The sequence below is a fragment of the Camelina sativa genome, chromosome 14 (assembly GCF_000633955.1).
Source record: "Camelina sativa cultivar DH55 chromosome 14, Cs, whole genome shotgun sequence".
In the NCBI taxonomy this organism is placed as follows: domain Eukaryota; kingdom Viridiplantae; phylum Streptophyta; class Magnoliopsida; order Brassicales; family Brassicaceae; genus Camelina; species Camelina sativa.
In genome coordinates this window covers 17295074-17322270 of record NC_025698.1, presented here as the reverse complement: position 1 = coordinate 17322270, position 27197 = coordinate 17295074, and the positions used below count along the sequence as shown (strand labels likewise).

General features: G+C 35.3%; 5 protein-coding genes and 1 pseudogene across 8 annotated transcripts in view; 2 read left to right on the top strand and 4 right to left on the bottom strand.

Annotated features, from left to right (window-relative positions):
• Nucleotides 1269-4558, bottom strand: LOC104741791 (BUD13 homolog). Its single transcript, XM_010462709.2, has 9 exons — nucleotides 4391-4558; nucleotides 3801-4028; nucleotides 2814-3708; nucleotides 2481-2548; nucleotides 2330-2394; nucleotides 2135-2238; nucleotides 1973-2045; nucleotides 1685-1865; nucleotides 1269-1583 (listed from the first exon to the last, which is right to left on the bottom strand). Exons 2-9 carry the CDS (start codon nucleotides 4009-4011, stop codon nucleotides 1498-1500), a joined length of 1683 nt encoding a protein of 560 aa, XP_010461011.1. The 5' UTR covers nucleotides 4012-4028; nucleotides 4391-4558; the 3' UTR covers nucleotides 1269-1497.
• Nucleotides 4715-7232, top strand: LOC104741789 (histidine biosynthesis bifunctional protein hisIE, chloroplastic). Of its 2 annotated transcripts, none has more exons than XM_010462708.1 (5): nucleotides 4715-4959; nucleotides 6159-6404; nucleotides 6481-6576; nucleotides 6675-6826; nucleotides 6905-7232. In XM_010462708.1, exons 1-5 carry the CDS (start codon nucleotides 4816-4818, stop codon nucleotides 7101-7103), a joined length of 837 nt encoding a protein of 278 aa, XP_010461010.1. In that variant the 5' UTR covers nucleotides 4715-4815; the 3' UTR covers nucleotides 7104-7232. The 2 variants fall into 2 exon arrangements, with proteins under 2 accessions (XP_010461010.1, XP_019090878.1); XM_019235333.1 differs by having other exon boundaries at nucleotides 4878-4959; nucleotides 6163-6404.
• On the bottom strand, nucleotides 7534-8310 carry LOC104743711 (agamous-like MADS-box protein AGL53). The gene has a single exon (XM_010464758.2). The coding sequence runs from the start codon at nucleotides 8206-8208 to the stop codon at nucleotides 7534-7536; it is 675 nt and encodes a 224-aa protein (XP_010463060.1). The 5' UTR covers nucleotides 8209-8310.
• On the top strand, nucleotides 12968-14347 carry LOC104741788 (annotated as a pseudogene).
• On the bottom strand, nucleotides 14771-18266 carry LOC104741787 (probable methyltransferase PMT20). Of its 3 annotated transcripts, none has more exons than XM_010462706.2 (7): nucleotides 17968-18249; nucleotides 16972-17290; nucleotides 16539-16883; nucleotides 16249-16459; nucleotides 15419-16097; nucleotides 15258-15335; nucleotides 14771-15155 (listed from the first exon to the last, which is right to left on the bottom strand). In XM_010462706.2, exons 2-7 carry the CDS (start codon nucleotides 17251-17253, stop codon nucleotides 14936-14938), a joined length of 1815 nt encoding a protein of 604 aa, XP_010461008.1. In that variant the 5' UTR covers nucleotides 17254-17290; nucleotides 17968-18249; the 3' UTR covers nucleotides 14771-14935. The 3 variants fall into 3 exon arrangements, with proteins under 3 accessions (XP_010461008.1, XP_010461009.1, XP_019091852.1); XM_010462707.2 differs by lacking the exon at nucleotides 17968-18249 and adding an exon at nucleotides 17409-17513; XM_019236307.1 differs by lacking the exons at nucleotides 14771-15155; nucleotides 15258-15335 and having other exon boundaries at nucleotides 15415-16097; nucleotides 17968-18266.
• The window catches only part of LOC104741786 (putative pentatricopeptide repeat-containing protein At1g31840), a 4006-nt gene continuing 1771 nt past the window's right edge, over nucleotides 24963-27197 (bottom strand). The window contains exons 2-3 of the mRNA XM_010462705.2: nucleotides 25428-27181; nucleotides 24963-25286 (exon numbers count right to left, since the gene is read on the bottom strand). Of these exons, the coding sequence (XP_010461007.1) occupies nucleotides 25463-27181 (1719 nt within the window). The 3' untranslated portion in view covers nucleotides 24963-25286; nucleotides 25428-25462. The remainder of the gene's footprint in view (nucleotides 25287-25427; nucleotides 27182-27197) is intronic.

Below are 27197 nucleotides of genomic sequence, written 5' to 3'. Positions count from 1 at the left end.
CATGGACTATGGTGGACTGAATTTGGATAATGACACCATTAACTTGAAACTCTGTTCTTGGAGATATCATTTTAATGAGTTTGTACTTATAACCAGTTTGAAATTTTGATAAAGAGGAAAAGACCAGTTTCAAAACATGGGCAACGTACTTTCTTATGTCTCCCCTTTTCCTTTTAAGTACTAAAACAATGTTTAATTTGAACTGAAATCTTCTAAAGCAATGAGACTATAGTTTTATTTTATTTTACAATTTCAAAAATTCTAAGTACAGAAAATATAGTGAAAGTATTAAAGATAGAAATTTATCCGAAAATACATTATATAATTCTTTTTTTATCTTGTAATTTTTAATAAATTAATCGAAACTCAAAACAATGGACAAATTAAAAGTTATAATTTGTTGGGCTATGTATGAATGTATTATGTATATTACGCAGATTTCGTTTGGATAGCTACATACACCAACCTACACTTATAAATCGTGTTGATTATAAATTGATAAAGACCTTTTTTCATTTAAAACTTATATAATCGAAAAGAACAAGATTTAAAAACTTAAGATTTTGAAAATGAAACCACTTGAACTCCGATATTTACAATATTTGGATATGAAAATTAGTAGATTTAAGCAGTTATCAAATGAGTAATGAATAGTATAGTCCTACGTTAGAAAAGGTAAAAGCGTCATCAGGTGATCTTCTTTATCTCCCAATTCCTTTCCCTATTTCCCAGGTTTCCCTTAATCCTTTTCCTTTAATTTGGTTTTTCCTCATTTCTGTTTTAGGAAGTAAAGAAAACATACTCCTTGTTTACTAAGGAATAGAAGAAAATACAAAAAGAAAACAGTCAAAATAAAATCATCTCCCGTTCTCTTATGACTAGACAATCATAATACTAGATCCACGTCTTACAAATAAATTAGGTGTCCGTACATTCTTATTGAGAAGTGTTTGGAATTTTGCTGCCACTAATAACCAAAATCAGATAAAGTATAATAATTTCAAAACTATAACTTGGAAAAACTTTTTGCAACAAAACAACACAAAACATTAGGCTGGCCCTTATAAAGTTACCGAATCTACACTTTAGATTAACATGCATACACAAGTAACAACGATGGGTTCATCGTGTTTGATTTAACTTAAAACTTTTTGAACTTTTTTTTACTTCTATTTATTCTGTACTACTTCGATAGTGTTAGACTGTTAGTGTTACAGCTCGTTTAGATAACCAGAGAATAAAATTATAAATCCGAATAAACACTTGAGTGCGCTTTCTCGGACTGGTTCCTTACGTTACGTACCAACTGCATCAGACCGATCGTACAAGACTCAGGCCAAACTTTATATATGGTTATCTCACATTCCAAACCAGAATCAGAATTCCTCTAAACGGCTCAGTTATCGAACATATAGAACAAATACAAACCCAAACTTCCTCAGTTTAGAAAGGTTATCTCCTGAATTAAAGCCACATTTTGCCCAACAAAATCTTGATTCACATGTCTGCAACGGACCAGAGATAAGCCTCTATTTCTGTTGCTTTCTTCTCATTGGTCTTCTGAATCATTTTCTTCTCAGTTCCTGAACCATTACACCAGACAAAAATAACAGATCAGACAAATCACCTTCTAATGGAATGTATGAATGTGACTAATGAAAACAAATGTACCAGAGGATCTTACCGTTACTACGGTCGACCCCATCCCAGTGTCTACCCGGTTTAATTCCATACCGGTTTGTAGCAGCTTCTAGTCCTCTCGTCAACCAACTGTGTTTAGGCACAGCTTGTGGTATAATGAACCCAGATTCTTTCATCTTCTCATCGTCTCCTAGATCCACAAGAGTTGTCTCATGCCGCTTTTTCTGCCATATACAAAATTGGTAATACATTAGGATGTTACATTTTATGACAAGACAATCTTGGTTATTCATAATCATAGGTTTGTGGTAAGCAGAAGTAATTTCAATACCTTGACCAAATGAGCCATTGGATCTCCCCATCTAACTCTTTCTTTCATCATTTGATCAAGCTCGGGATCATCCCTGAAACGACAGATATAAAACCGTTTAAATAAACAACCAAGTACATAATAGCTCAACCTCGAGCTCAAAAAGAAGAATTAATAAAATACCTTGTCCGAGCAAATGGCTTCTCCTTCTCAAGCTCAAGTTCCTGTAGTCTAGCTTCAGCTTCACGCTTCTGAGCTAAACCTTTGCCCCATTCCAGTTTTATCTCCTACAAGAATTAGGCAATTACATTGGTAACTCTATTTGTCTCGGATTTAGATTACAATTATATGTTTTCAGGAGTAACGAGCAAACAGTACCTTTGGCTTCTCAATTACTTTTTTTTGCTTGGATTTAAGATATTCCTCCTTTGTTATACGCTTCCCTGCAATATCAGGAAGCATCAGGGAGTTAGGCATGAGATTATGGATTTATGCTACAGCTTATAATGACTAAAGATCTATAGTCCACCTGTGATCTTGTCACGGAACACTGCTTCTGCATTTTGACCAGTTAGCTCGGAATCCATATTTTTAAACCTGCACAGGAGTATAGTTTGTCAGAAAAATAGCAGCCTAAATTGTGCAGGCGAGAATCTTAAATCATCGTTACTGAAGACTGGTCTCTCTATGAATTCCCTATTACAAGACACAGAAAGACAAAATCTTAGCAACTTAGGAAGAAGTAGGCAACATCAAAATTCAGAAAACAGGAAACCACTCTTGCCCGATACTATTGAAACAACCCTGATGCCTATCACTTAAACACAGTCTAATAAAGCTTATTCTACTTTCTGATAATTACCTCAATTGTTCATCCTCCTTTTTCTTTCGATATTCACTTCCAATGTCTTTGCCACTAATCAATCCGGTCTTTCGTTGCTCCTTAGCTGTTTGAGGAGGTGGCGATTCTCTGCGTGGTCTCCTTGGAGGAGAGCTATCAATATTGGAATTCCTGGACACATTTTCAGAAGAACGTCGAGAATCCGCAGTTTTTCTCTGAGGAGAAAGATCTGAGTCTCGAGAAGCCTTATTCCTGCGGGGAGGAGATAAATCAGCATTTGAGACAACAGATTTTGCAGGCCTTCTACCCGGCTCAGGTGATGGAGAATGATATCGTCTTCTTCGTGGAGGAGAAAGGTCATTGCTCTCCTTTTTAACATCTGCGACAGGTGAACCATGTAAATCCCTTTTCCTGCGAGGCGGAGATAAATCATCGTCCACCTCAACAGAATCAGAACGCCTTCTGCTAGAACCACGTGATGGAGAATGAACCTGTCTCCTGCGAGGAGGAGATAGATCTTCACTCAGATTTTTGAGGACTTTATCGTCTGGTTCAGGAGAAGGCGAGTCATTCCTAGCTTTTCTTTTGCGAGGTGGTGACATATCAGAATCATGTTTTCTGTTAGGTTCAGGTGAAGGCGTATTGTGACGTTTTCTCCGACGTGGTGGTGACATATCTGTTTCAGCTCTATCCGCAACCGCGCGTCTAGGCTCAGGCTCAGGAGAGGGTGAGTCATTACGAGTTCTTGGTCTACGTGGAGGAGAAATATCAGATGTTGTGTCCTCACGGCTTGGAGGTAATGTCACCCACCCACTCCCATCCTCAGCAATGGCATTATGAGCACGCCTTGCCTTAATTTCCTCCAACCTCCTCATTCTCTTAACTTCAATGTCTTCATCAACCACAGGTTTTTCCTCTTCACGAAACAAAACATGTCAGTTTGAATTGTTATTAGATCATAGAAGTGAAAGCATTGCAGGAAACAAGAAACAGTAAAAAGCAATTTACCTGCTGAATCATTTTCGCTTTCATCCTCTTCAGGATCAACCTGCTTCTGCCAAACTGGATCTTCATCCACAACTAAAACACCTTTGGCTTCAGGTTTAGCTGGCTTCTTCTTCTGCTTCTTCTTCTTCTTCTTCTTTTCTACAACATCACTACATTCATACTTCTTCAAGTAATCTTTTAAAGACTTGCCTCCTGCTCTTGCAGCAGCCATCTTTGACACTTTAAAGCCTAAAATACCAAAGATATAAATTCAATTCAGAAACCAGAGGCTCAACTCAAGCAGGAATCGAAAAGTTGACAGATGAATAACAACAATGGCACGCCTTCATCATCTTAAGAAAACAAATTGAACCAATCCAGAATCCACAATTAGTAGCAACACCAAATAAGCATCAATCAAGCCCTAGGTTACCACTATCTATCTAGCCGGGGGGGAAAAAAACCTGAGACTGAATCGAGAAACAACAATGCTTAGTCTCTTATATCGTCATCAAATTCACAAACCGTTGCATCTGCTCTAGAAGCGATTCTATAAAACCGAGAGAGCGAAACGAAGAGACATACATACATAGAATCGTAAAATTACCAACCTAATCGGAAAAACTAACGCCGGAGATGACCGTGAAAGTATCGGAAAACCCAACGCGAAAGGTTGAAGATTAGATAACTCGGGGGGGGGAGAGATCTTTCTAGGGCTTTTGGATCCCAAAAATCCCCTTGGAGACGACAAAGAGAGGAAAAGAAAAAGAAAAAAAAAAACAAGTTATGGCGGAAATTGAAATTTGAAGCAATTACAGGGATGCTTTTGTAATTTCCAAAATGGAGGTAGACTGGGGGGCATTTTAGTCTATTTGAATATATGCTGAGTCGGTCTTTAAAAAGCCCTTTATTGTCTCTGTAACTAAACCACAAAACCCAGAACCAATTAGGGTTTCTTCTTCTTCTTCCGTCACTCTTTTATATTCAGTCCGCCGCCACTTTTTGGTTCCTCTTTTATAAGCGCTCCATCGAGTTAATGGCGGTATCGTACAATGCATTAGCTCAGTCTTTACATACGAGAAGTAGCTGTTTCATCCCAATCAGATATACTAAGCAGAGAAGCAGATCCAATGTCGTATTCGCGTCTAATGATAATAAAAACATTGCTCTTCAAGCTAAGGTAAACTAGTGGATCAATCTTTTGTATAATCTGAACTTTATGATCTGTAATGGAATCGTGTTAAGCTCAAATTGTATGGATTAGGGGTTGGATTGAATATTGAACCAGACATTGTCAGGTGCTTACTCTTTGACATATGAGTAACTACTGTTACATGTCGGGTAGATAAAATAGAGAGAAAAGAAAAGCTTTTTTTGATGGTTTCCATTTTTTAGGTTTGGATATTCTCTTTTTTAGATGCTCATCGTTTGCTTAGTTGTCTGCATTTGGTGATGACTTGAGCTACATCTGTTCATCACATTTTATTAAAGCATCTGAAGTATGTTGTTCTGCAGTTAGTTCTATAGACACATTCTGAAGTTAACTTGTGTTCAGTTTAGAGAATAGTGAATGACACTTTGTTATTATGATTGGCCTTTGTGTTAATGTTTCTTGTATAATTTTAAAGTTGGGATCTTTTGTTGCCAGAGATGGTCAGGTTCCTACCCTTTGACATGTGGGTTTGGACTGTTACATCTCTGGTATAGCAAAGAGAGAGAAGGATAGGCTTTTTGATGGTTTCCATCTTTTGGTCGGGATTTCTCTTTTAAGGTGCTCATCGTTTGCTTGGTCATCTTTGTTCCGTGATGACTTGAGCTACATCTGTTCACCACATTTGATATTTTTACAAGGAAAACGTTTTGTCTTGGGGCTCTCAGGTTTAGGAGTCATGCTGCATTGATCTGTCAATGAACTTTAGATTCATGTGCTTACTCTTAATTTGTTGTTATTTGTTAGTCTATTTGTATTACATTCTGTATAGTTGAGATTTAGCCAGAGATGGTCAGGTTCCTACTCTTTGACAAGTGAGTTTGAACTGTTACATCTCTGGTAAAGAAAACAGAGAGAAGGAAGGGCCTTTTGATGGTTTCCATCTTTTTGTCTGGATTTCTCTCTGAAGGTGTTCATCGTTTGCTTGGTCGTCTGAATCTGTGATGGCATGGGCTACATCTGTCCTCCACAATTTAATAATCTCCATTGATACATTTCTCTTTTAGCTTCCAATTCTAGACCGATAATGCATTTACTGTTTGTATTATTAGAGGGGGGCTTGTCTGTTGCAATTGTGATCTTTTTATTACTGTCTCAGCAAGCATTGTTTATGCTTTCTGTTGTATCCCCTGGTGTTTATCATGGTTTCTGTTGTTTTCTTGGGTTAGGTAGATAACTTGTTGGACAGCATTAAATGGGATGACAAAGGATTAGCTGTGGCAATAGCACAAAACGTTGACACGGGAGCTGTACTAATGCAAGGCTTTGTTAATAGGGAGGCCCTCTCCACAACTATCAGTTCTCGGAAAGCTACATTCTTTAGTCGATCAAGATCAACCTTATGGACCAAGGGAGAGACATCCAATAACTTCATCAATATCCGCGACGTGTATATTGATTGCGATCGAGATTCGGTATGTTTGCTTTGACCGCTGATATGAATCAAAATAGTTGTCTTCTTCATAAACTCACTGGTTTGTATTTTCTCAGATTATTTACCTTGGAACACCTGATGGACCTACCTGCCACACAGGAGAAGAGACTTGCTACTACACATCTGTTTTCGATCAATTAAACAATGATGAGGTTTGTCTCTGTGGAGTTTTGTTTATTTACCTTTTCATGTGACAAGAGATTAATAGAAATCTGAATGAAATCAACTACTTCCTCTGACTGCATCACAGGCTTCAGGAAACAAGCTAGCTTTAACAACATTGTATTCGCTAGAATCAATCATTTCCAAGCGGAAAGAAGAATCAACAGTTCCTCAAGAAGGTAAACCGTCATGGACTCGACGGTTATTGACTGATGACGCTCTGCTTTGCTCAAAGATCAGGTATATTGTCGGTTATCTGTAATTGTATTTGAGCTTTTTGATCGTTATGAAGCTTATTGGGATTTTTTTTTGTTTCAGGGAAGAAGCTGATGAGTTATGCAGAACACTGGAGGATAATGAGGAAGTTTCAAGAACACCATCGGAGATGGCTGATGTGTTATACCACGCAATGGTGCTTCTATCTAAAAGGGATGTGAAGATGGAAGATGTTTTTGCAGTTCTTAGGAAACGCTTCTCTCAATCTGGAATCGAGGAGAAGCAAAACCGTACAAAGTGACTTTTTTTTATCGATTGACCGTTTACATGTATTTGCTAGAATTTTTGAAGTTACTGGTCATTGTGAAATTTTGTATTGTATGATTTGATATTTTTTTGTTATAAAATATATAAATGGTTCGTTTACTCATTTAACTTGGCCAAAAAAACACGACATAATTCTTCATGTGGTACGAAGTTAGTAGCCTCTATCACGTTTTGAGACCTTTCTACTGTGACCTGTCCAATATGTTTCAACCAACTCTGATCCAGTTACGTACCTCACAAGAACTCATAGAAATTAAACAAAACTCATAGGAACAAGGTAGTAGGAACGTTGTACTTGAACTGATTATGATTTTACTTTTTTGTTATATCATCTTCAAACAAAAACTGTCGACTTCTCTAACAAACCCTAAATATATCTAAATCGAGACTTTTTGCTAAAAGAGTTAAAACTCATAATCTAACTTCGTCGATGGGTCAAAGGTAGAAACAGAGGAGTCAGGGAGTTGACAGAAGCTTCCGTTGTCATGGTTATAGAGAAAGACTGAAACTTTGCTCTGATTTTGTTGAGTCAATGAAGGTGTCGATAAGTCTTTCTCTGTTACTGACACACCACCGCTCATCAATGATGGATCTGTTGTGAAGAAGCCGTCGGAAGACACCACAGAGTTCTGATCGGGTTCCGTCTGGTTCTGTAACCGAAGAATCTTATCTTGTAACACCCGTATAGAACTCTCTAACGAAGCCTCCATCTCCAAGACATTCTCAGAGAATTTGTAGTCCATGATATCAAAAGATGACTTCTTGTCTTTGAGGGTCTTCTTATTCAGAAAGAAAGAAAGGTTTGTGCTTTTCTTGCGTCTCTCTCTATCGTTGAGTTTGCTGAATCTCTCCGCCATGTCTCGAACCTTGGATTGATCTTCCGGCCATGTCCTGACGAGTTCTCCGTCACGGTTGTAGTATATAACACAGACTTCGACATCACAAAGGATGGAAAGCTCAGAGGCTTTCTTAAACATGGTCTGTTCTCTCAAAGCAAGATTTGTTGTCTTAGGTTGTTTCTTGAAACATCTTCGGTTTCTCACCGAGAACAATTTCGTTGTTTTGTCCTTCGTCAACATTGTAGAACTAGAAGAAGCTTTGTTTACAGAGAGAAAAAGAAGAAGCTTTTTGTTTTTGACAAAGAGAGAATAAAAAAAAACTCTTTGAGAATTAGGGTAAAACACAACACGGTTCAGGTTATTATATAGAATTCGATTTCTATATCTTTACTTAATTATAATTTCAATAGAATTAGATTTTCATATCTGAGGTTTAATTTCCTTTTTGTTTTTTGAAGGGTATCTTCTCTTCNAGAAAGGTTTGTGCTTTTCTTGCGTCTCTCTCTATCGTTGAGTTTGCTGAATCTCTCCGCCATGTCTCGAACCTTGGATTGATCTTCCGGCCATGTCCTGACGAGTTCTCCGTCACGGTCGTAGTATATAACACAGACTTCGACATCGCACAGGATGGAAAGCTCGGAGGCTTTCTTAAACATGGTCTGTTCTCTCAAAGCAAGATTTGTTGTCTTAGGTTGTTTCTTGAAACATCTTCGGTTTCTCACCGACAACAATTTCGTTGTTTTGTCCTTCGTCAACATTGTAGAACTAGAAGAAGCTTTGTTTACAGAGAGAAAAAGAAGAAGCTTTTTTTTGTTTTTGACAAAGAGAGAATAAAAAAAACTCTTTGAGAATTAGGGTAAAACACAACACGGTTCAGGTTATTATATAGATTTCGATTTCTATATATCTTTACTTAATTATAATTTCAATAAAATTAGATTTCCATATTTGAGGTTTAATTTCCTTTTTGTTTTTTTGAAGTGTATCTTCTCTTCATTAAATGATATGATATGATAATACACATTTATTAATCTAACCGTTGTAATTGTGATTTTCCTTTTCTCGTTTGTTTCTATTTTACTATATCAATCAAAAATGAAGTTTTTATTCAATTATATACAAAATGTACAAATGTATTTAATATATGTCTTAAAAAATAATATTCATAATACTACGGTGCAACTACAATTAAAATGTGTAAGAAAAGTGTAAATAAAAAACTGATAAGTAATCTAGAAAGAAAAGTGTAAGATCTGACCTAATTTTTTTGATAGATAATTTTATATTGTCCTATATATTAATTTTATTGTCATCATCTAAAAGTAATAGTTAACAAAAAATAGTTTTATATATGATAAGTCAATTTTAAAATAATTTACTAAAACAATATCACAAAACAAATATCTTATACTATAAGTTTAACTAGTTTGTATAAAAATTCATGAAAATAAAAGTGTGTGAAATTTAATATATTTTTATTTTCTATACATTGTCTCTACTTCTAATCATTTTAATATAAATAGTATTATTAGCAATAAATAAAATTTTGAAATTATTGTTTTATGTTATATCATAGGGTGATAAAGCAATTATGTTATGATACCATTATGTTTTTTTAGTACATATAATTTAATCACAATCAAAATATAACTTATAAATTACTATTAAATACAAATTTGAGTTGTGTCTCTAATACAAATATATGATTATTGAATATAATGTGAGGTTTTTATATATTAGAAAATCTTTTATATTAAATTAGTCTATCATAAATTAATTTGGTTTCAATTTTTACTTTGAAATGTATGAAACCATTTTATAGTAATAGGACAGTTAGTTACAGCAAAGTTAATTAATTTTTGTATGTTTGTTAAATAATTATGATAAATTAATTAATTTATAGTTTTTTGGGAAAAAAATCTGATAAGTATTCTAAGAAAAAAAAGTGTAATACCTTACTTTGATAGATAAATTATGTTTTCCTATATATTAATTTTATTTTCATATCTAAAAGTAATAGTTAACAGCATATAATTTTATAATATGACAAGTCAATTTTAAATTAATTTATTAAAACGATACCCCAAAACATATACTCCCTCCGTTTCATAATATAGGATGTTTCCAATTTTCTATACAACTTTTAGATTAAATTTATATTTTATATTATGCAGACTTGTTTATGATTGATTAAACTTTTTAACAGTAACTATTTCTTAATATGCGTGTTTTCACTAAAACATCCTATATTTTGAAACAGATGGAGTATCTTATACTCTAAGTCTAATTAACTTTTTATAATAATTCATGAAAATAAAAGTGTGTCAAATTTAATAAACATATTTTTTTTCTTCTATAAATTGTCTCTATTTCTAATCTTTTTAAAATAAACAGTATAATTAACAATAAATTAAATTTGAAACTATTGTTTTCTAATTTTTCTTGGGGGAAATAAAACAATTATGGTATGATACCATTTTGTTTTAGTGCATATATTTTAAAGACAGTCAAACTGTAACTTATATAATACAATTAAATACAAATTTGAGTTGTGTCTTTAATACATTATATATGATTATTGAATATAATATGATTTATAAATATATATATATATTGAAAAAATTTATATGTTTATAAATTAGTCTATCATAAGTTAATTTGGTTTCAGTTTTTACTTTAAAAGTATGAAACCATTTTCTATTTTTATTTGGTTTCAGTATTTTTTTTTTTAGGTTCTATGATGTATGATTTCATTATGAAATATATTAGATGCTAAAACAAAAAAATGGAAGGAAGATATTTTTGTAGCAATGTTGAAATTCAAAAAGCAAACTATACAAAACTTATTTTTTTAACAAACTGTACATCATATAAAATACAAATAAAAAAGTAAAAAAAAAAATAGAATGTTAAATTTAAAATTAATAAAAATGACATGTGTCACAAATATAGAGTGCCAAATGTTTATGTATGAAATATAAAATGAAGTTTTTATTCAATTATATATGAAATGTACAAATGTAATTTAATATATGTCTTAAAAAATAATATTCATAATACTACGGTGCAACTACAATTTAGATGTGTAAGAAAAGTGTAAATAAAAAACTGATAAGTAGTCTAGAAAGAAAAGTGTAATATCTTACATAATTTTTTGATAGATAATTTTATGTTGTCCTATATATTGATTTTATTGTCATCATCTAAAAGTAATAGTTAACAAAAAATAGTTTTATATATGATAAGTCAATTTTAAAATAATTTACTAAAACGATATCACAAAACAAATATCTTATATTATAAGTTTAACCAGTTTGTATAAAAATTTATGAAAATAAAAGTGTGTGAAATTTAATATATTTTTATTTTCTATATATTGTCTCTACTTCTAATCATTTTAATATAAATAGTATGATTAACAATAAATTAAAAATTGAAATTATTGTTTTTTGTTATATCATAGGGTGATAAAGCAATTATGTTATGATACCATTATGTTTTTTTAGTACATATAATTTAAACACAATCAAAATATAACTTATAAATTACTATTAAATACAAATTTGAGTTGTGTCTTTAATACAAATATATGATTATTGAATATAATGTGAGGTTTTTATATATTAGAAAATCTTTTATATTAAATTAGTCTATCATAAATTAATTTGGTTTCAGTTTTTACTTTGAAATTTATGAAACCATTTTATAGTAATAGGACAATTAGTTACAGACATATTAAATTTGAAATATGTCAAATTTAATAAACATATTTTTTTCTTCTATAAATTGTCTCTATTTCTAATCATTTTAAAATAAATAGTATAATTAACAATAAATTAATTTTGAAACTATTCTTTTCTATTATTTCTTGGGGGAGATAAAACAATTATGTTATGATACCATTTTGTTTTAGTACATATGTTTTAAAGACAGTCAAACTGTAACTTATATAATACTATTAAATACAAATTTGAGTTGTGTCTTTAATACATTATATATGATATTGCATATAATATGATTTATATATATATTTGAGAAATCTTCTATATTTATAAATAGTCTAACATAAGTTAATTTGGTTTCAGTTTTTACTTTAAAAGTATGAAACCATTTTTTTTTTTTATTTGGTTTCAGTTTGTTTATATTTTTTAGTTGGGTTGATCAGTAATTTTGTTTAGGTTCTATGATGTATGATTTTATTATGAAATATATTAGATGCTTAAACTAAAGAATGGAAGGAAGATATTTTTGTAACAATGTAGAAATTCAAAAAGCAAACTATACAAAAATTATATTTTTATAACAAACTATACATCATATAAAATACAAATAAAATAAGGAAAAAAAATAGAATGTAAAATTTAAAATTAATAAAAATGATATGTGTCACAAATATAGAGTGCAAATATCACATTGTTAGGCAAAGTTAGAAAAAAAACTTCTCTTATTATATAAGATATATATCAGTCTCTATATATAATTGATCAGAGAAAACAAAAGAAACCCTAAATCGCTCTCAATCATTCGCTCTCTCGATCATCATCTCACATTCATCAGCAGCGACGAAACTCTTCTCTCTCTTTTGTGTTCAAATTCACTAACGCTTCTGTCTTTGCAGGTTTTATTTGATTGATTAATCTCTTTTGTCTATCAGCGACGAAACTAAACTCTTGTCTCTGTGTTCGAATTCACTAACGCTTCTTTCTTTGCAGGCTTTATTTGATTGATTAGTCTCTCGTCGACGAAACTCTTCTCTCTTTGTGTTGGAATTTACTAACGCTTCTTTCTCTGCAGGGTTTTATTTGGTTATCTCTCATCGACGAAACTCAACTTTTCTCTTTGTGTTCGAATTGACTAACGCTTCTTTCCCTGCAGGCTTTATTTGTTTAGTTCTCATCGACGAAACTCAACTCAACTCTTCGAATTGACTAACGCTTCTGTCTTTGCAGGCTTTGTTTGATTAAGTCTCTAATTTCGTTTCTTTTGAGTGTGTTTGGTAATGACGAATATGACAGGTTGGTGTACAACTAAAGAGCACTTTCTCCCTAGGAAGCGATCCAAGGGAAATTTTGATAGGTTTATACCAAATAGGGCTGCGATGGACTTTGACTACGCTCATTACGCTCTAATGGAAGGAGGAAGAAAAGTTAAGGCTGAAGTAACTTCACCATCAAGAAAAGCCTACATAGAAGGATTAGCTGAAACAATGAATATGAACAGAAGCCGGATTCTCGCTTTCAGAGACAAACCTCAAGCTCTGCTTTCTAGTAGTATTACCTCTGCTTCTTCTGATCCTCACCAACAACAACCTAGATTCGTAAAGCCTCGTAGATACATTCGTCAGAATTGTGAGAGAACCTTAGACCTACCTGACTTAGCCGATGACTTCTACCTTAACTTGTTGGACTGGAGCAGTGCTAATGTTCTAGCCGTGGCTTTGGGAGACACTGTATACTTGCGGAATGCATCCACTGATCTTACTTCTGAGCTTGTGACCGTTGATGAAGAGGAGGGACCTGTCACAAGCATTAACTGGACGCAAGATGGTAAATCTCTTGCAGTTGGTCTTCACAACTCTCAAGTGCAGCTGTGGGATTCTTCTGATCGTAGAATGATAAGAACATTGCAAGGTGGTCACCAGTCAAGAGTTGGATCATTGGCATGGAACAATCACATTCTAACAACTGGAGGAATGGATGGACGGGTCCTCAACAATGATGTGCGGATGAGATCATCCATTGTGGCAACTTACGTGGGTCACACTGATGAGGTTTGTGGTCTCAAGTGGTCGTGATCAGGACAACAACTAGCAAGTGGGGGTAACGACAATGTGGTACACGTATGGGATCGTTCCTTAGCCTCCTCCTCCTACAACTCAACTAGGCAATGGCTGCATAGGTTTGAGGAACATAGAGCTGCTGTGAAAGCTCTTGCGTGGTGCCCTTTCCAATCGAGTTTGCTTGCAACTGGTGGTGGTGGTGGCAGAGATCAGACGATTAAGTTTTGGAATACACTCACTGGGGCTTGCTTGAATTCAGTTGACACCGGCTCTCAAGTTTCTTCACTGCTATGGAGCAAAAACGAAAGAGAATTGCTTAGCTCACATGGGTATACACAGAATCAGCTTACACTTTGGAAGTACCCATCCATGGTGAAAATGGTTGAACTCACTGGTCATACATCACGAGTTCTTTATGTGGCACAGAGTCCGGATGGGTGTACCGTGGCTTCAGTAGCAGCAGACGAGACTCTCAGGATTTGGAATGTTTTTGGTGTACCAGGGATCGTCAAGAAAGCTGTTCCAAAGGTAGCTCCACAACCATTTTCTCATGTTAATCATATTCGTTGAAACTGTGAAGACTCTTTTTGACACTTGACATCAAACAATGAGGCACAGATTCTGAGTATTAGTTAGTGTTGTTGTCAATTATTTTAGGCAGTGTTATTAGATCTCCAAATATAGCCTTAGTTTTGTCTTCTTCTTTTTTTTTGGACAATTCACATAAAGTTTTGACTAAAATCTATATAAGAAAAGTAAACAAGATTTTAAGCACAAGTTTTAGTGTGTTGACATTTGGGACCTCTTCCACTCTTTGAGCTCTCTCACACTCTCTTCTCTTATGCTCTGTTTCTATCCTCTGTTTTAACAGAAGAATGTTTCACTCTTGTGTTTGTTTTGTGTTCTTCGATAAAACACAAAACGTTTTAGAAAGAGACAAAGAGAGAAACTTTAAAGACCAAAAGTTTTGAGTCCCTAAAAGTATTTTTGTGCTGGAGTTTTGAGGTTAAATAGTCACTAGTATAATTAAAAAATATAATATCAATTTAAAGGACCAAAAAAAAGTAAGAGTAAATTGTTTATAGCTATATCTTGGATTCAAAGGACCAGCTCCTTTGGTCTCTGTAAAACTGCCATAGAGAAACACTATGATTACCAGTTTTTAAAAACTTTGATACAGTGGCCTCATCAAGAGGCTTGGTTAGACGAAAACCATAGCTTTTTCTGGCAAACCAGAATCTTCTCGCTTTTGACTGCATACTCAGTCTCCTCTCTCCTGCAACTCCATCTCATCCCCTTGGCCAATGTTGTGATTGCATCCATGAAATAACTAGATTCTCGGAATATAACATATCCACTCGGTCGCAAGATCCGGTCCATCTCTAGCAAAACGTACTTCATCTCACACCTGTTCACAATATAGTTCAAGAAACACTTCAATACCAAAAAAGCCAAATCGTAACAACTCAAACTTAAACCATACCAAATTGAACAATAGTAAATTTTGTACCTGTGACTCTCTAAGGTAAAAAGGCTGTCAAGGTGAAGAAGATCATATGTTCTTGGATATGTCGAGAAAGCTTCGCACCTGCAAATTTAGTAACAGGTTAATAATATCACAAAGACCAAATAACGAAAACAGAGTGTTTTTTGAACAAAATGAAAACTTACCAGTCGTGGTAAGTTCCGATGAGACCGCGATCAAAGACAACAGGCAGTGAGTTTGCGCTGTACGAGGAGACAACATTCATGACCCAAACAGGATCCTCGATGAGAGCCGCAGCAAAACCTCCATAGACAGTGTTCATGTCCATAACATTCCTTATCTTGTCTGTCCCAAGACCTGGTAAAATTTTCTTGTAATGCTTAACTCTATTCTTCCATTTACCATCATCGTGTTTCAAACCACTCGCACTCCCTCCATGTACATCACCGATTCTCTCAGGCGCAACGTTTAACCTCTCAGGCCATTTTGGGATTGACCCGAGACCAGAGTTCTTGACTTTAGAGGTCGGGCCAACCACGCAGGGACGAAGTGGAGTGTACCAAGCAGAGTCAGGTTCTATGCTGTCGTCACATTTGGGAGGGTAAGCTTCCATGTTCTTTGCGATTTTGTCGTAGCAAGATTTGTCTGAAAGCTTCTGCCACACGGCTATGTCGTCTTTTTGGGCGTACTTCTTGAAACACATGGAAGTTAGAAGTGTCTGAAGCTTGTTGTAGTCAGATTTCTGATCTTCCATGGTTGTGTTCCATCCACGCCATCTTCTGTTATAGTTCACGGGTGGACCAGAAAGAATCCAGAAACCTCCTGGTCGAACTATACGATGAATCTCAAGCAAATAGATTCCACCTGTAAGATCAGAGATCACATTTTTCTTAGTTCCAAATGTTTGAGATAAATGGATTATACACCAGTCACAAGAACTCAGATGCATTAGTAGATATCACTATGGAGTATTCAAAATAACATTTCTTGTAGTTTTTGAGCAATTGATACTTACCAAATTCTGTCCAGGGAATAAGACATCTTGAGCAATGAGCCATATCAAATGCATTTGAAGGGAAAGGGAGGCGTTGCGTAGAGATAATGCCGAGAATCGCAGGAATCCCACGTTCAAGAGCAAACTGAACCTGAGCTTCATGGTTATCTCTTGGAGCAAGAGAGAGTGATAGAATGCCACGGTCCAAAAGATCTCCTCCCCAGCTAGCAACCTACATAAGAAGAAACCACGGAACATTATAAACCAGAACAGATTAGAAAAGATTTCGAGTAGTTGGAAGAGAGACTAACCCCACAGCCAGTATCAATGGCGGTCCTGACTGTTCCATCTTTCATTCCGGGAATCAGATCTTGCATCAAATCAACATAGTGACTAACTCCACGAGGAAACATGGTACCACCACCGGGGAAATGGAACTTGTCCCCTTCTTTCTGAAGCCAATGCTGGTTTGATTTTTGCTTATTGATCCAATCATAAGGCACGTTCCTATACCAACACTGTTCTCGGCTCTTAGGCCATCTTATAGGTGGTTTATACCCGTCTGGTGGTGGGATTAAACACTCGCTTTTTTCATAAACCGCAGGACAATGACGCTCCAAGAAACTTAAACGATGTGTACCATATTTTTTCCACCTCTGAGAGAACAAGAAACACAAACAATAGTTCAATTATATGCAACTAAAAAGTGAAATATAAATAAGTTGAGAGTGGAAGTGATGTTACCTTTGGATCAGTGCACGGGGTGTAATCTTGGAACTCTGATCCGCATTCAGGGAAAGAAACGGATTTGACTTGAATAGGAGAAACCGTAGGTTCCTTAGGAGAAGCTACAGCTTTTGTAGTGGTGGTTCTTGTGACATCTTTGACTTCGATCTTGTGTCTCTCTGAGCAAAATATACCACCAAGATAGAAGGAGAAACCGCAAAATGCGATAAACAGAATCGTTAGTGACAAGATCCTCGAAGAACCCTTTTCAGGTTGTGAAGATTGCTTCCCGCTCTTCATAACTTCAATTACACCAAAAGATGTAACCAAACCCCACCTACAGAGTCAGATGCAACCAAGTATATATAATCAGATCATATAACAAAGGTGCCAAACACTAAGCAGATCAACTGAAGAACAGAAACATGACTTTGTTAAGGAAGTGGAAGCCTAACTGGAAGACTTAAACGGGCTGGATCAGAAACTAAAAGTTTGGATCTTTGATCAAATACAATAAACAAGATTTAAGATTTAGAACAAATGGATCTGAAATTAGACACTTTCCAACACAGTGTAAGTTCTGTTTCATGTACATGATTTATGGGTCCCCAAAAGTAAAGGCATCACCCCTAAAGCATCCCACTAGCTAAGTCAAAAAAAGTTGAATTTTGAAGACATCAGACGCAACTACTCCTTTGTTTTAACGCTAAAAATATAAGTCTTTAAGTCTCAACATCAACAACAACTATGGACTTTTATCATTTCTCCCGAAGATCGAAACTTTGCAACCAAAAAAAAAAATCCAGTTTGAGAAAATTTAAGGGAAAAATAAAAAAGAGAGTTCTGAAGCAAACTCATCGAAGGATCAGATCTTCAAATGATTCAGAAGTGCCCATTAACAAAAACAAGTCTTACATAAACAATGGTTACAGCTCTCAAGCTCTAAAGAAATGGATCTGAGACACATAGAAAGAAAAAGAAAAAAAAAAATAGAGGAAACTTAGATTAACTTACAGTGTTTTTTTTGGGAGGAAGAGAAGAACAAGAGTTGAAATTTCTGGGAAAAATCTGTGGGAGATAACAGGAGTTGAAGTAGGTAAAAGATAAGAAATTAGAGGAGTCCTAAGATGAAGGGAGAAGAAGAGATCTCCGTAGATCTCTCTAACACACACTCTCAAGTCTGTGTTTTTGGTTTTTTTTGGACAACAAGTGATTGATACTTATCAGACAGATAGAGAAAGGTTTTATATATTTTTAAAAATATCTTTCTTTCTTTCTTTCTTTCTACCCCTGTTGAATCTCTCTCATTCGCTTTCCTTCGTTCCCATCTTCTTACTACTCTCTCTCTCTCTCTCACTAGATTTTTTGGATTTCTTTATTAGTGTATTAATTTTTTCCTGATTTTTTTTAATCTGTTTTGGTATATTTTTGCTACAGAGATAAAAGTGTTTCCCTTTACTGTAATTTAGACAAATTATTAAATGTCTTTCATCTCTACTTTTTCTGTTTCTCACTTTCCCATTCGGTATGTGAGACGATATTGATGAAGGGATATGAAAGTTGTTGTCACAGTAGCGCGACTACTACAACAAATGAACAACGCGTGAACGGGAAAATCAAAAAGTATATAACATTTTAGTTCAACTCCAATGGGTTTACTAAAAACACCATTTTGGTGTAAGTTTTGCTTCAAAACCTCTACAGCCATAAGCGTTATTCACTTGTTGTCTTAGTAATTTAATTGATAAATTAAATAATGGGAGTATAAATAATTTAAATTTTTTAATTTAATATTAATATGTAATGTTATTTTGTAATATTAATATTGATGTAATTATATAGTAATATGTATTAAATAATAATTTTTTTTTTAAATTATAGCATAATAATCAATATTAAATTTTTATATGATATTTGGTGAAATGTCATAATTTTTTGTATTTTTATTTTAATTAATATGAAAATGTATTTTATTTATAAAAAAAATATCAACATTAATACAAAAATTGATGATAAATTCATTATATTGGAAACATAAAAATTTAAATTTAAACGCTAACAAACATAAAAACTATTAAAATATATAAAAGTAAATAATATATAGTAAATTAGTAAAAGATATTCATTTTTTTAGTGTTGTAACTGAAGAAAACAAAATTGTGGTGTTAAAATTACAATAAAAAATGGTGTATAGCGATGATGATGTCAAAAAAAAAAATCACTATTATGTATGAGGGGAGCTACACTATTGTTTTTAAATGAGTATTCTCCGGAATTATATTTTTATAATTATCTAAAATAGTACATTGATAAATTTGTGGCAAAGTTTTCAAAGATGACTACTTTTCTTACCACGTCTACTTATTACATGAGATTCTTTTTTTTTTTTCGTTTGAATGATATTTTTTATAAACTTGAAGAAACCAACGTTTGACTAAAAAAACAAATGATCGAAAATCAAGGAAAGATATTATCGGTTTCAAAAACCGCCTGTAACCAAAAGAGGTAGCCTTGAGCTACGTACGATTGTGATCGATTATCCCTGGTGAGACTTCTTGCTATAAGTGAGACTCCAAGGTTAGCCTTCCTTTCTTCCATTACTACCTTCCAGGCTGGAATGAGTTCTAAAGCCTGTAGTAAGAGTTCCGATTGTACTTTAAAGTTTGGCCATGCAGCAGGACGTAAAACAGCACCTACTAAAGCCTTTGATTCCATTGCAAAAACTACTCTCCAAACCCCTAAGCTCTTTATGCTTTCCAACGTCCAAAGGATGCTTCTAGTCTCTGCTTCTTCCTTTGAATTAATATCGTTCAAAGTGCTTCTACTATGGAGCAGGGTTGTACCTTCCGAGTTTCTCAAGACCCAAGCTGCACCACAAGTTGCTTTAACGCTATCCCAAGAAGAGCCTATATTGCACTTGAGCCACAGTTTTTCCGGGGTCTCCATCGTATTGCCTTGGTTTGGTATGCCTTTTGCGTCCTATTCTCCTCTTGAGTGTCTGCTTCTTGTGCCAGGAACCATTCACCTGCATCGTTGCTAATCTTCTTTACCAGGTCAGGGACAAAGAAAGTTTTACCCTCGAAAATCAAATTGTTACGGTTTTTCCAGAGTAGCCAAATTATCCATGGGAAGGTTCTTCTGGTAACAAGAGGTATCGAGGGATTTTTGGAGAGCTCCAGGACCAAATGGACGTTTTGGTAGATAGAGTTCATGTCGAACCCGTTTTCCGGGAGGGGGAACCCTGAGAGTGCCCAGATCTGTCTAGCCAGTGAACACACGAAGAGCATGTGGTTTATAGATTCTCCTTCCATACTGCATGTTTGACAACGCGGGTCTATTTTCATTCCTCTAGAGTTCGACCGTTCTACCACAGGAACTGCACCACTTACTGTCTTCCACAAAAAAAATTTAATTTTGGATGGGGCAAGAGTCTTCCATATCCGGTCTATGATTCCATTTAAGGAGGGTTGCATCGTAGCTAAGAGTATCTAGTCTTTTTTATACACTTGACAAGCCAACCAATAACCTGATTTGACACTATAGTCTCCCGACTTGTTGTGTTTCCAAACCAGGAAATCTGAAGAGGAAGTTACCGGTTTAGAAGACCGAATCAGTTGCACATATCTAGGGAAAAAATGCTCATGTAAAGATTCCAAATCCCAATATTTCGTGACTGGATCAATCAGATCCATCACTTTTAGCTCCAGGTCGACCAAGATGTTTTTCATGAATGGAGCCCGCATTTTATCATCCTCTAACCAAAGAGTGGTCCAGACATTTAAGGAGGATCCGTTTCCCACTCTTTGTTTGAGTCCTTTTTCTAACAACTCTCTTCCAAATAGAATACTTCTCCAGGCAAATGACGGCCTAGTACCACCAGTCGCTGTCAGGAAAACATTGTCCTGGTAATACCTGCTTTTCATTAGGCGAGAGAAGAGTGAGTCCGGGAATTGTATTAATCTCTAGGCCTGTTTTGCTAAAAAGGCTTGGTTAAACAATTCAATGTCTTTAAATCCCAGTCCTCCTTGATCCTTAGACAAACACATTCTCTCCCAAGCTATCCAGTGAATTTTCCTTTGATTCTCGACAGAACTCCACCAAAAAGAAGACATTGCACTTGATAGGGACTCGCAAGTAGATTTGGGTAGCTTGAAGCACGACATAGCAAAGACAGGCATTGCCATTACTACTGTCTTCAGTAGGATCTTTTTGCCTCCTTGAGATAACTTTCTTGCAAACCAACCCGAGAGTCTATCCTTACAATTCTTATGGATATATTCTAACATATCCTTTTTTGATCCACTGAAGCATTCTGGGAGACCAAGATACGTACCCGCACCACCTTCTTTTGTGATACCAAAGGATGCTTTGACTGAATTCTTGACACCTTCTTCCACCTTGTTTCCAAAAGTGATAGAAGATTTGTCCAGGTTGATGACTTGTCTTGTGGCTTCTCCATATATCTTCAATATGTCTTTTATTACTCCACATTGATCAGCAATCGCTTTGCAAACAAAGAGAGTATCATCTGCAAAAAGCAAATGATGGATTGCAGGACCCTCATCCGAGAAACTCATACCATTTAGATGACCTTTGATTTCTGCTTGGTTCAAGAGATGTGTGAGGCCTTCGCAAAGGACAAATAGAAAAGGGGAGAGGGGGTCTCCTTGTCTCAGGCCACGTTGAGGAATAACCAGACCATGTGGTTGTCCGTTTATTAGGACCGAGTAAGTGACTGTGGTGACGCATTTCATGATCAACCCAACCCATTCTGTGTTAAAACCGAGAGCGAGCAGTAGGAACTGAAGATAGCTCCATTCGACTCTGTCAAAAGCTTTGGACATGTCTGTTTTGATTGCCATGTACTCCTTTGATATTGATTTATGCGTTCGCAGGGCATGGACCACTTCGTGTGCAATCAGAATATTATCTAATATCAGTCTATCCTCCACAAAAGCTGACTGATTAGGTGAGACCAAGGTTGAGAGCAGAGGTTTCAGTCTTGACAGTAGAATCTTGGAGATAGTCTTGTACATCACGGAGCAAAGACTTATGGGCCTCAAGTCTGACATGAGAACTGAATTCAGTTTTTTTGGAATTAGACAAATGTGGGTGAAATTCCACTCTTTCTGGAAATTTCCTTCTTCAAAAAAGCTGAGAACCTCTAATGTTAACTGTGGACAAACTATTTCCCAGTATTGTTGAAAAAAGAGAGCTGTCATGCCATCGGCCCCTGGTGCATTGGATGCTTTTACCGCAAATACCGCTAGTCTAATCTCTTCTTTTGTTACTTTTGATGATAGGGTCTCATTCATTTCTGGGGTAACTCTGGGGATGAAATCCTCGAAAAACTCTGTAGGGTTGTCCGGATACGAGGAAGTGAAAAGCTTTTGAAAATAAGAGGCCGCAATATCTCCTTTTGAAGCTTCCGCCGAATGCACTATCCCATTAGAATCCATGAGTTTATCCACTTCATTCCTGTTTCTGTCAGCTTTGACCGATGCATGAAAGTATTTAGTGTTCTTGTCACCTGAGTTATGCCACTTTCTTCTAGACTTTTGTTTCCATAAGTTCTCTTCTTCTCTGTGAGCTAACACCAATTCTTTCTACAGGGAGGCCATACGAGAAATTGATGGAAATCTGGCAGCATGTTCCACCTCAATATTCCCTTGGATCAGGTTGATTTTTTCTTTAGCATTCGTATTGTTACCCTTTTTCCAGTTACTCAAAGCTTTCCTACATCTTCTTAGACGTTCTGACATCGATTGACCAAAAACTGAGGAAGAAGCAGACCAAGCTTGCTGTACTGACTCCAGAACCAACGGTTGATGTAACATCCTCTTGTCAAAACGAAAGGATCCTCTGTAAAAGTCTTAAGAGTTGAAAAAGTTTAATAATATTAACCTATGGTCTGATCCTTTCTTCTCCAAAAATTTCTGATTGGCTTCTAGGAAAGTCTTAAACCATTTCTTATTACCGAAACATCTATCAAGTTTGTATTATATGTATGTAGAGGTTCTAATATAGCAATTTCAATCATAATGAATGATTAAGTCTTTAGTGAGACTTCTGTGAAGTAACCCATCTCGTCATCATTGATGTTTGGAACCTCCACCAGTGGGAGAGTTAAGGGGACCATATGTATTTGTCCCTCTTTTTTTAAAACTATTTCTTTCTCATCTATATATATTTTTTCTTTCATTTATCTCTAAAGATTAATCACTAAACTACATTGAGTAAATTAGACAAGTCACAAGTGATATTGATAGGTTTGTACTTATAAATTTAATAATAGTATACAAATCAAGTGAAGTAAGTATTTTTAGTTACCATAATTTTTGTAGTTTAGGTCGGTATATCAAATCAATCTAGTTTTATTGGTAAAAATAAAATAAAAAATCAATCTAGCTTCCAGGATTTTTCTTCTTTATTTTTCTTTCTCCTAAAGTAGTAGTATTGTATTATTATGAAACAAGCTATTTTAATAATTTTAGTGCTGGAAAAAAAAGGTCGAGAGATCTAATATAACTCTAAAGCGAAAAAGAAAAATAATACGTGCATCGGTGCATGTGATATTATAATTCAGAGAGAGCAACCATTTGTAAGTTAACACGTAACCCAACACAAAGCTTGAGACTCTTTGACGACACGGATACGCATTTTCATGAACGATGCAATTTTGTAATCTTCTTCTTCATTCAGCGTCAATCAGTAGTGATGCTCTTGTTTATTTTCCGAGGCTTTCAAACCAAAACAAAAAAGATTCATTTGGTTAATAAAATTAAAATATTAAATATGTCGGCTGAGGAATAAAAGAGCACCGACAGAAGAATGCATCTGCCTTTATTCTTTGCTTTGGAATTCTTAATAACAAAAACTGTGCTCTCTCTCTCTCTCTCGATCTTGACCTCGAGTCACAGGTTCATATTCACTTCTTGAAATAGTTCAAAGTATTTTCCAATTTGCAGTAATAATAATACTTTGAAAATAATCACAAGTACTACAGTATATAAGTTTTAGTGGAACGTATGTGACTTTGTTGAATCATTGGAAATTAGTCCAAACGTACTAACGTAGATATCATAATAATAACGACGGAGACATATACATGGGTCCTGTTATAAAAAAGATAAGCAAAAAAGTTTGATGCGGACATATTTACACTCAAGTAAGCATCTACAATGACATATGATTATGGATGATTATAACTGGTGGCTTAGGCCTTGAATGGTTGGTTGGTATACGCTGGAACCGACTACAGTCGAATCAGTTTGCTATTTTTTTTACTATAATTCACATAATTGTCTAATGTACTCTATATCAGCTCTGCTTCATTTTCGGACCAATAAAACACACATTAATATGCAGTGAACAATAACTGCATACCAAAATATTACTATCCATTTGCAGTTTTTGGTATGTTTTAAAAGTGTTGTATACTCTAGTATGGAGTTTAACATATCAAAATGTTAGAACGCATTGTTTAGTATAGTGTACCTGCCAATCATTCAAAGCCTTAATGACAAATAACTGCGTTCAAAATACAAAAAAAAATCGTATTTTAAACTCCTGATTAAATTGGTTAAATTGTGAGCATAAACATGGTATAATTAGTTGTATTAGTTGTATATTTTCATAAATAAATACAATTATTATGTTTGTTTTGACATCACAATTATTATGTATGCAATTACAAAATACAAACAAAATATATCATTTTTGTCATTTGTAAATAATGTAAATACAAAAGTTATGTGTCTTTAGTTTATTTTTTTTTGGGGGCCAATTTCTTTAGTTTACAAATGCAAGCACTGTTATAATATTAGTCTGTATCAACATGAATCCCAAAATACATAATTCCATCAAGAGGGGTAATGTAAAAACCGGACCAAAAAGATCTGGTTACATACACATCAATGACCATTATTGGTTCTGTGATAAATAAACCTGGGGAAGAGTTCGTGTACTGTCGTTCGTTATCAATCAACTGTCGTAGTAACATGACGATGTGCTTAAAGTTTCAAACTTTCCCACATGGGTGTGTTAGCATTTTCACCATTTGACTTTGTTGTACACAGATTAGTAGTTACTGACCAAACACTTTTATGTTTGAGTTTGGCTAAAAGGGAATCAAATCATATATAAGTATTAGTTTCTTCTCCTTGGACTTTACATTGAACAACATCGTATTGATTCCTCTGTAAACCAGATATATATGTATGTAAAGAGAGCTCATCGGTGACTCACTGATGCATCTCGAAAACCCATCTGACTGCATTGTTTTGAGCTGAGGGACGAGAGGTACGAATCTTGATGATTGATGATAAGGGATCCTGAAAATAACACAACCCATAAGCTGTTTAACATATGTGATGATGATACGTTTCTGTAAGAGTTCAATGAATCCTGAAATATCGAAGCAAGGATCCTGATATGAACAAAAAAGCGATGATATTTCTTGTAACCATTTTTACCTGGGAAATAGTAGAAATGAAGCACACTCACTCCTTTAATCACGCATCGGTTTGTCATGTACCCAGAGACCTTTCCTCATTAACCATTTTGGCGGATTATATTCTGAAAGGGCTCGTTGCAGCAAATCATCTGGTTTGACCCCGTTTCTTAGCATATGTTCATACAACAATGCAGCTTCAACGAGTCTTCCAACCTTGCAGCAACCACGGATAAGAATTCCGTAGGCAACAACATCAGGCAATAACTTAGAATCTATAGCTTGATGGAAGATATTGTTTGCTTCATCCACTCTTCCTCGTTTGCAAAGACCATCGATGATGATGCTATAGCTTATTATGCTTGGAGAAATACCTTTCTCTTGCATATCCTCAAAAAGCTTGAAAGAGCCTTCAATATCTACGGACTTTGAAAACCAATCCATTAGACAACCGTATGTGACAACATTCGGGTTAGGACCCTTTTCCGCCATTATGGAGAATATCCTTATAGCATCATCCATACCATTATTTTTACAGAGCGCATGGATAAGTATAGTCAAAGTAACGGAGTTGGGTCCAAAAGGGGTACATTTTAGCATCTCGAAGATCCTCGCTGCTTCATCTAACCTTCTCAAAGAGCAGAAGCCACATATCATTGTGTTATATGTCACAATATCAGGCTCCATTTTTCCTTCGAGAAGATTTTTGAAGTACTTAGAAGCATCCTCCACACGGTGACTTTTGAAAAGCAAATTGACGACGACATTACATACTGCAATATCCGCATAGATTTGATTCCTCTGCATAAGATCAAAAAGCTGAAGCCCAATGGTTGGCTTCATATGCTTGCAGAATGCATCCATTAGGGTACAGAATGCTACAGCATCAGGTTCCAAACCCATTTTGAACATCCGGAAAAATAGAAATAATGCTTCTTCCAATCTACCCTCCATCACACACCCCCTCATAAGCGTAGTGAATGTGGCTACATCAGGTTTTATACCATATATCCCAATCAATCTAAACACCTTCAAAGCCTCTTCAAAACGATTTAACTTATACCAGCCATTTATCAAGGAATTAAAAACTACAACATTGGGCTGGACAGACTGGCGTAGAGTCTTTACAGAGAATCTCAAAGCATGGAGCATAAGCCCTTGCTTACAAAGGCCATCCACAAGCACACCATAAATGACATCATCAGGCGTATAACCCATCTTTATCATATCCTCATACAAAGCGAACCCGGATCTCAAGTTCCCACACTTGCAAAGACCATCAATGAGACTACTATAAGTGACAACAGATGGCTCCAGACCACGTTTCCAGATATGACCATATATACCAAAAGCCTCATCAATTCTACCATCCGGGCACAAGCCTTTTATGAGAATGGTGTAGGTGACGACATTAGGGGAAATCCCTTGACACAACATTCTCTTGTACACATCAAACGCTGTAGTTATATCCCCGACTTTTACATATACATCAATTATTGAACTGAAAACAACGACGTCCAACTTCATGCCTTTATGTAAGGCCTGCAAGAAATGTTTATGACCCATTCCTAACATCCCTGCTTTGAAGTATCCATCAATTACAGTACTGTAAGCAATCAAATCTGGCGCTATACCCTTCTGTTCCATAACTTTAAAAAGCTCAGACGCTCTATCCATTTCACCTCTTTTGCAGAACCCATTAATCAACGTACAAAAAGTCACCACATTAGGTACCGGACCACATTCAACCACCAAACGTAACATCCTAGAAGCTACCTCTATCTGATCAACC

Coding starts and splice junctions, on each gene's coding strand:
- LOC104741791 (XM_010462709.2), bottom strand. CDS start 4,011: ATGGCTGCTGCAAGAGCAGGAGGCAAGTCTTTAAAAGATTACTTGAAG. Junction 3,709..3,800: donor AAGCGAAAATGATTCAGCAG/GTAAATTGCTTT, acceptor TGTTTCGTGAAG/AGGAAAAACCTGTGGTTGAT. Junction 2,239..2,329: donor AAGTAATTGAGAAGCCAAAG/GTACTGTTTGCT, acceptor TAATTCTTGTAG/GAGATAAAACTGGAATGGGG.
- LOC104741789 (XM_010462708.1), top strand. CDS start 4,816: ATGGCGGTATCGTACAATGCATTAGCTCAGTCTTTACATACGAGAAGT. Junction 4,960..6,158: donor ACATTGCTCTTCAAGCTAAG/GTAAACTAGTGG, acceptor TTCTTGGGTTAG/GTAGATAACTTGTTGGACAG. Junction 6,405..6,480: donor TTGATTGCGATCGAGATTCG/GTATGTTTGCTT, acceptor GTATTTTCTCAG/ATTATTTACCTTGGAACACC.
- LOC104743711 (XM_010464758.2), bottom strand. CDS start 8,208: ATGTTGACGAAGGACAAAACAACGAAATTGTTCTCGGTGAGAAACCGA.
- LOC104741787 (XM_010462706.2), bottom strand. CDS start 17,253: ATGAAGAGCGGGAAGCAATCTTCACAACCTGAAAAGGGTTCTTCGAGG. Junction 16,098..16,248: donor TATTCCCTGGACAGAATTTG/GTAAGTATCAAT, acceptor CTGATCTTACAG/GTGGAATCTATTTGCTTGAG. Junction 15,156..15,257: donor TTTACCTTAGAGAGTCACAG/GTACAAAATTTA, acceptor TATTGTGAACAG/GTGTGAGATGAAGTACGTTT.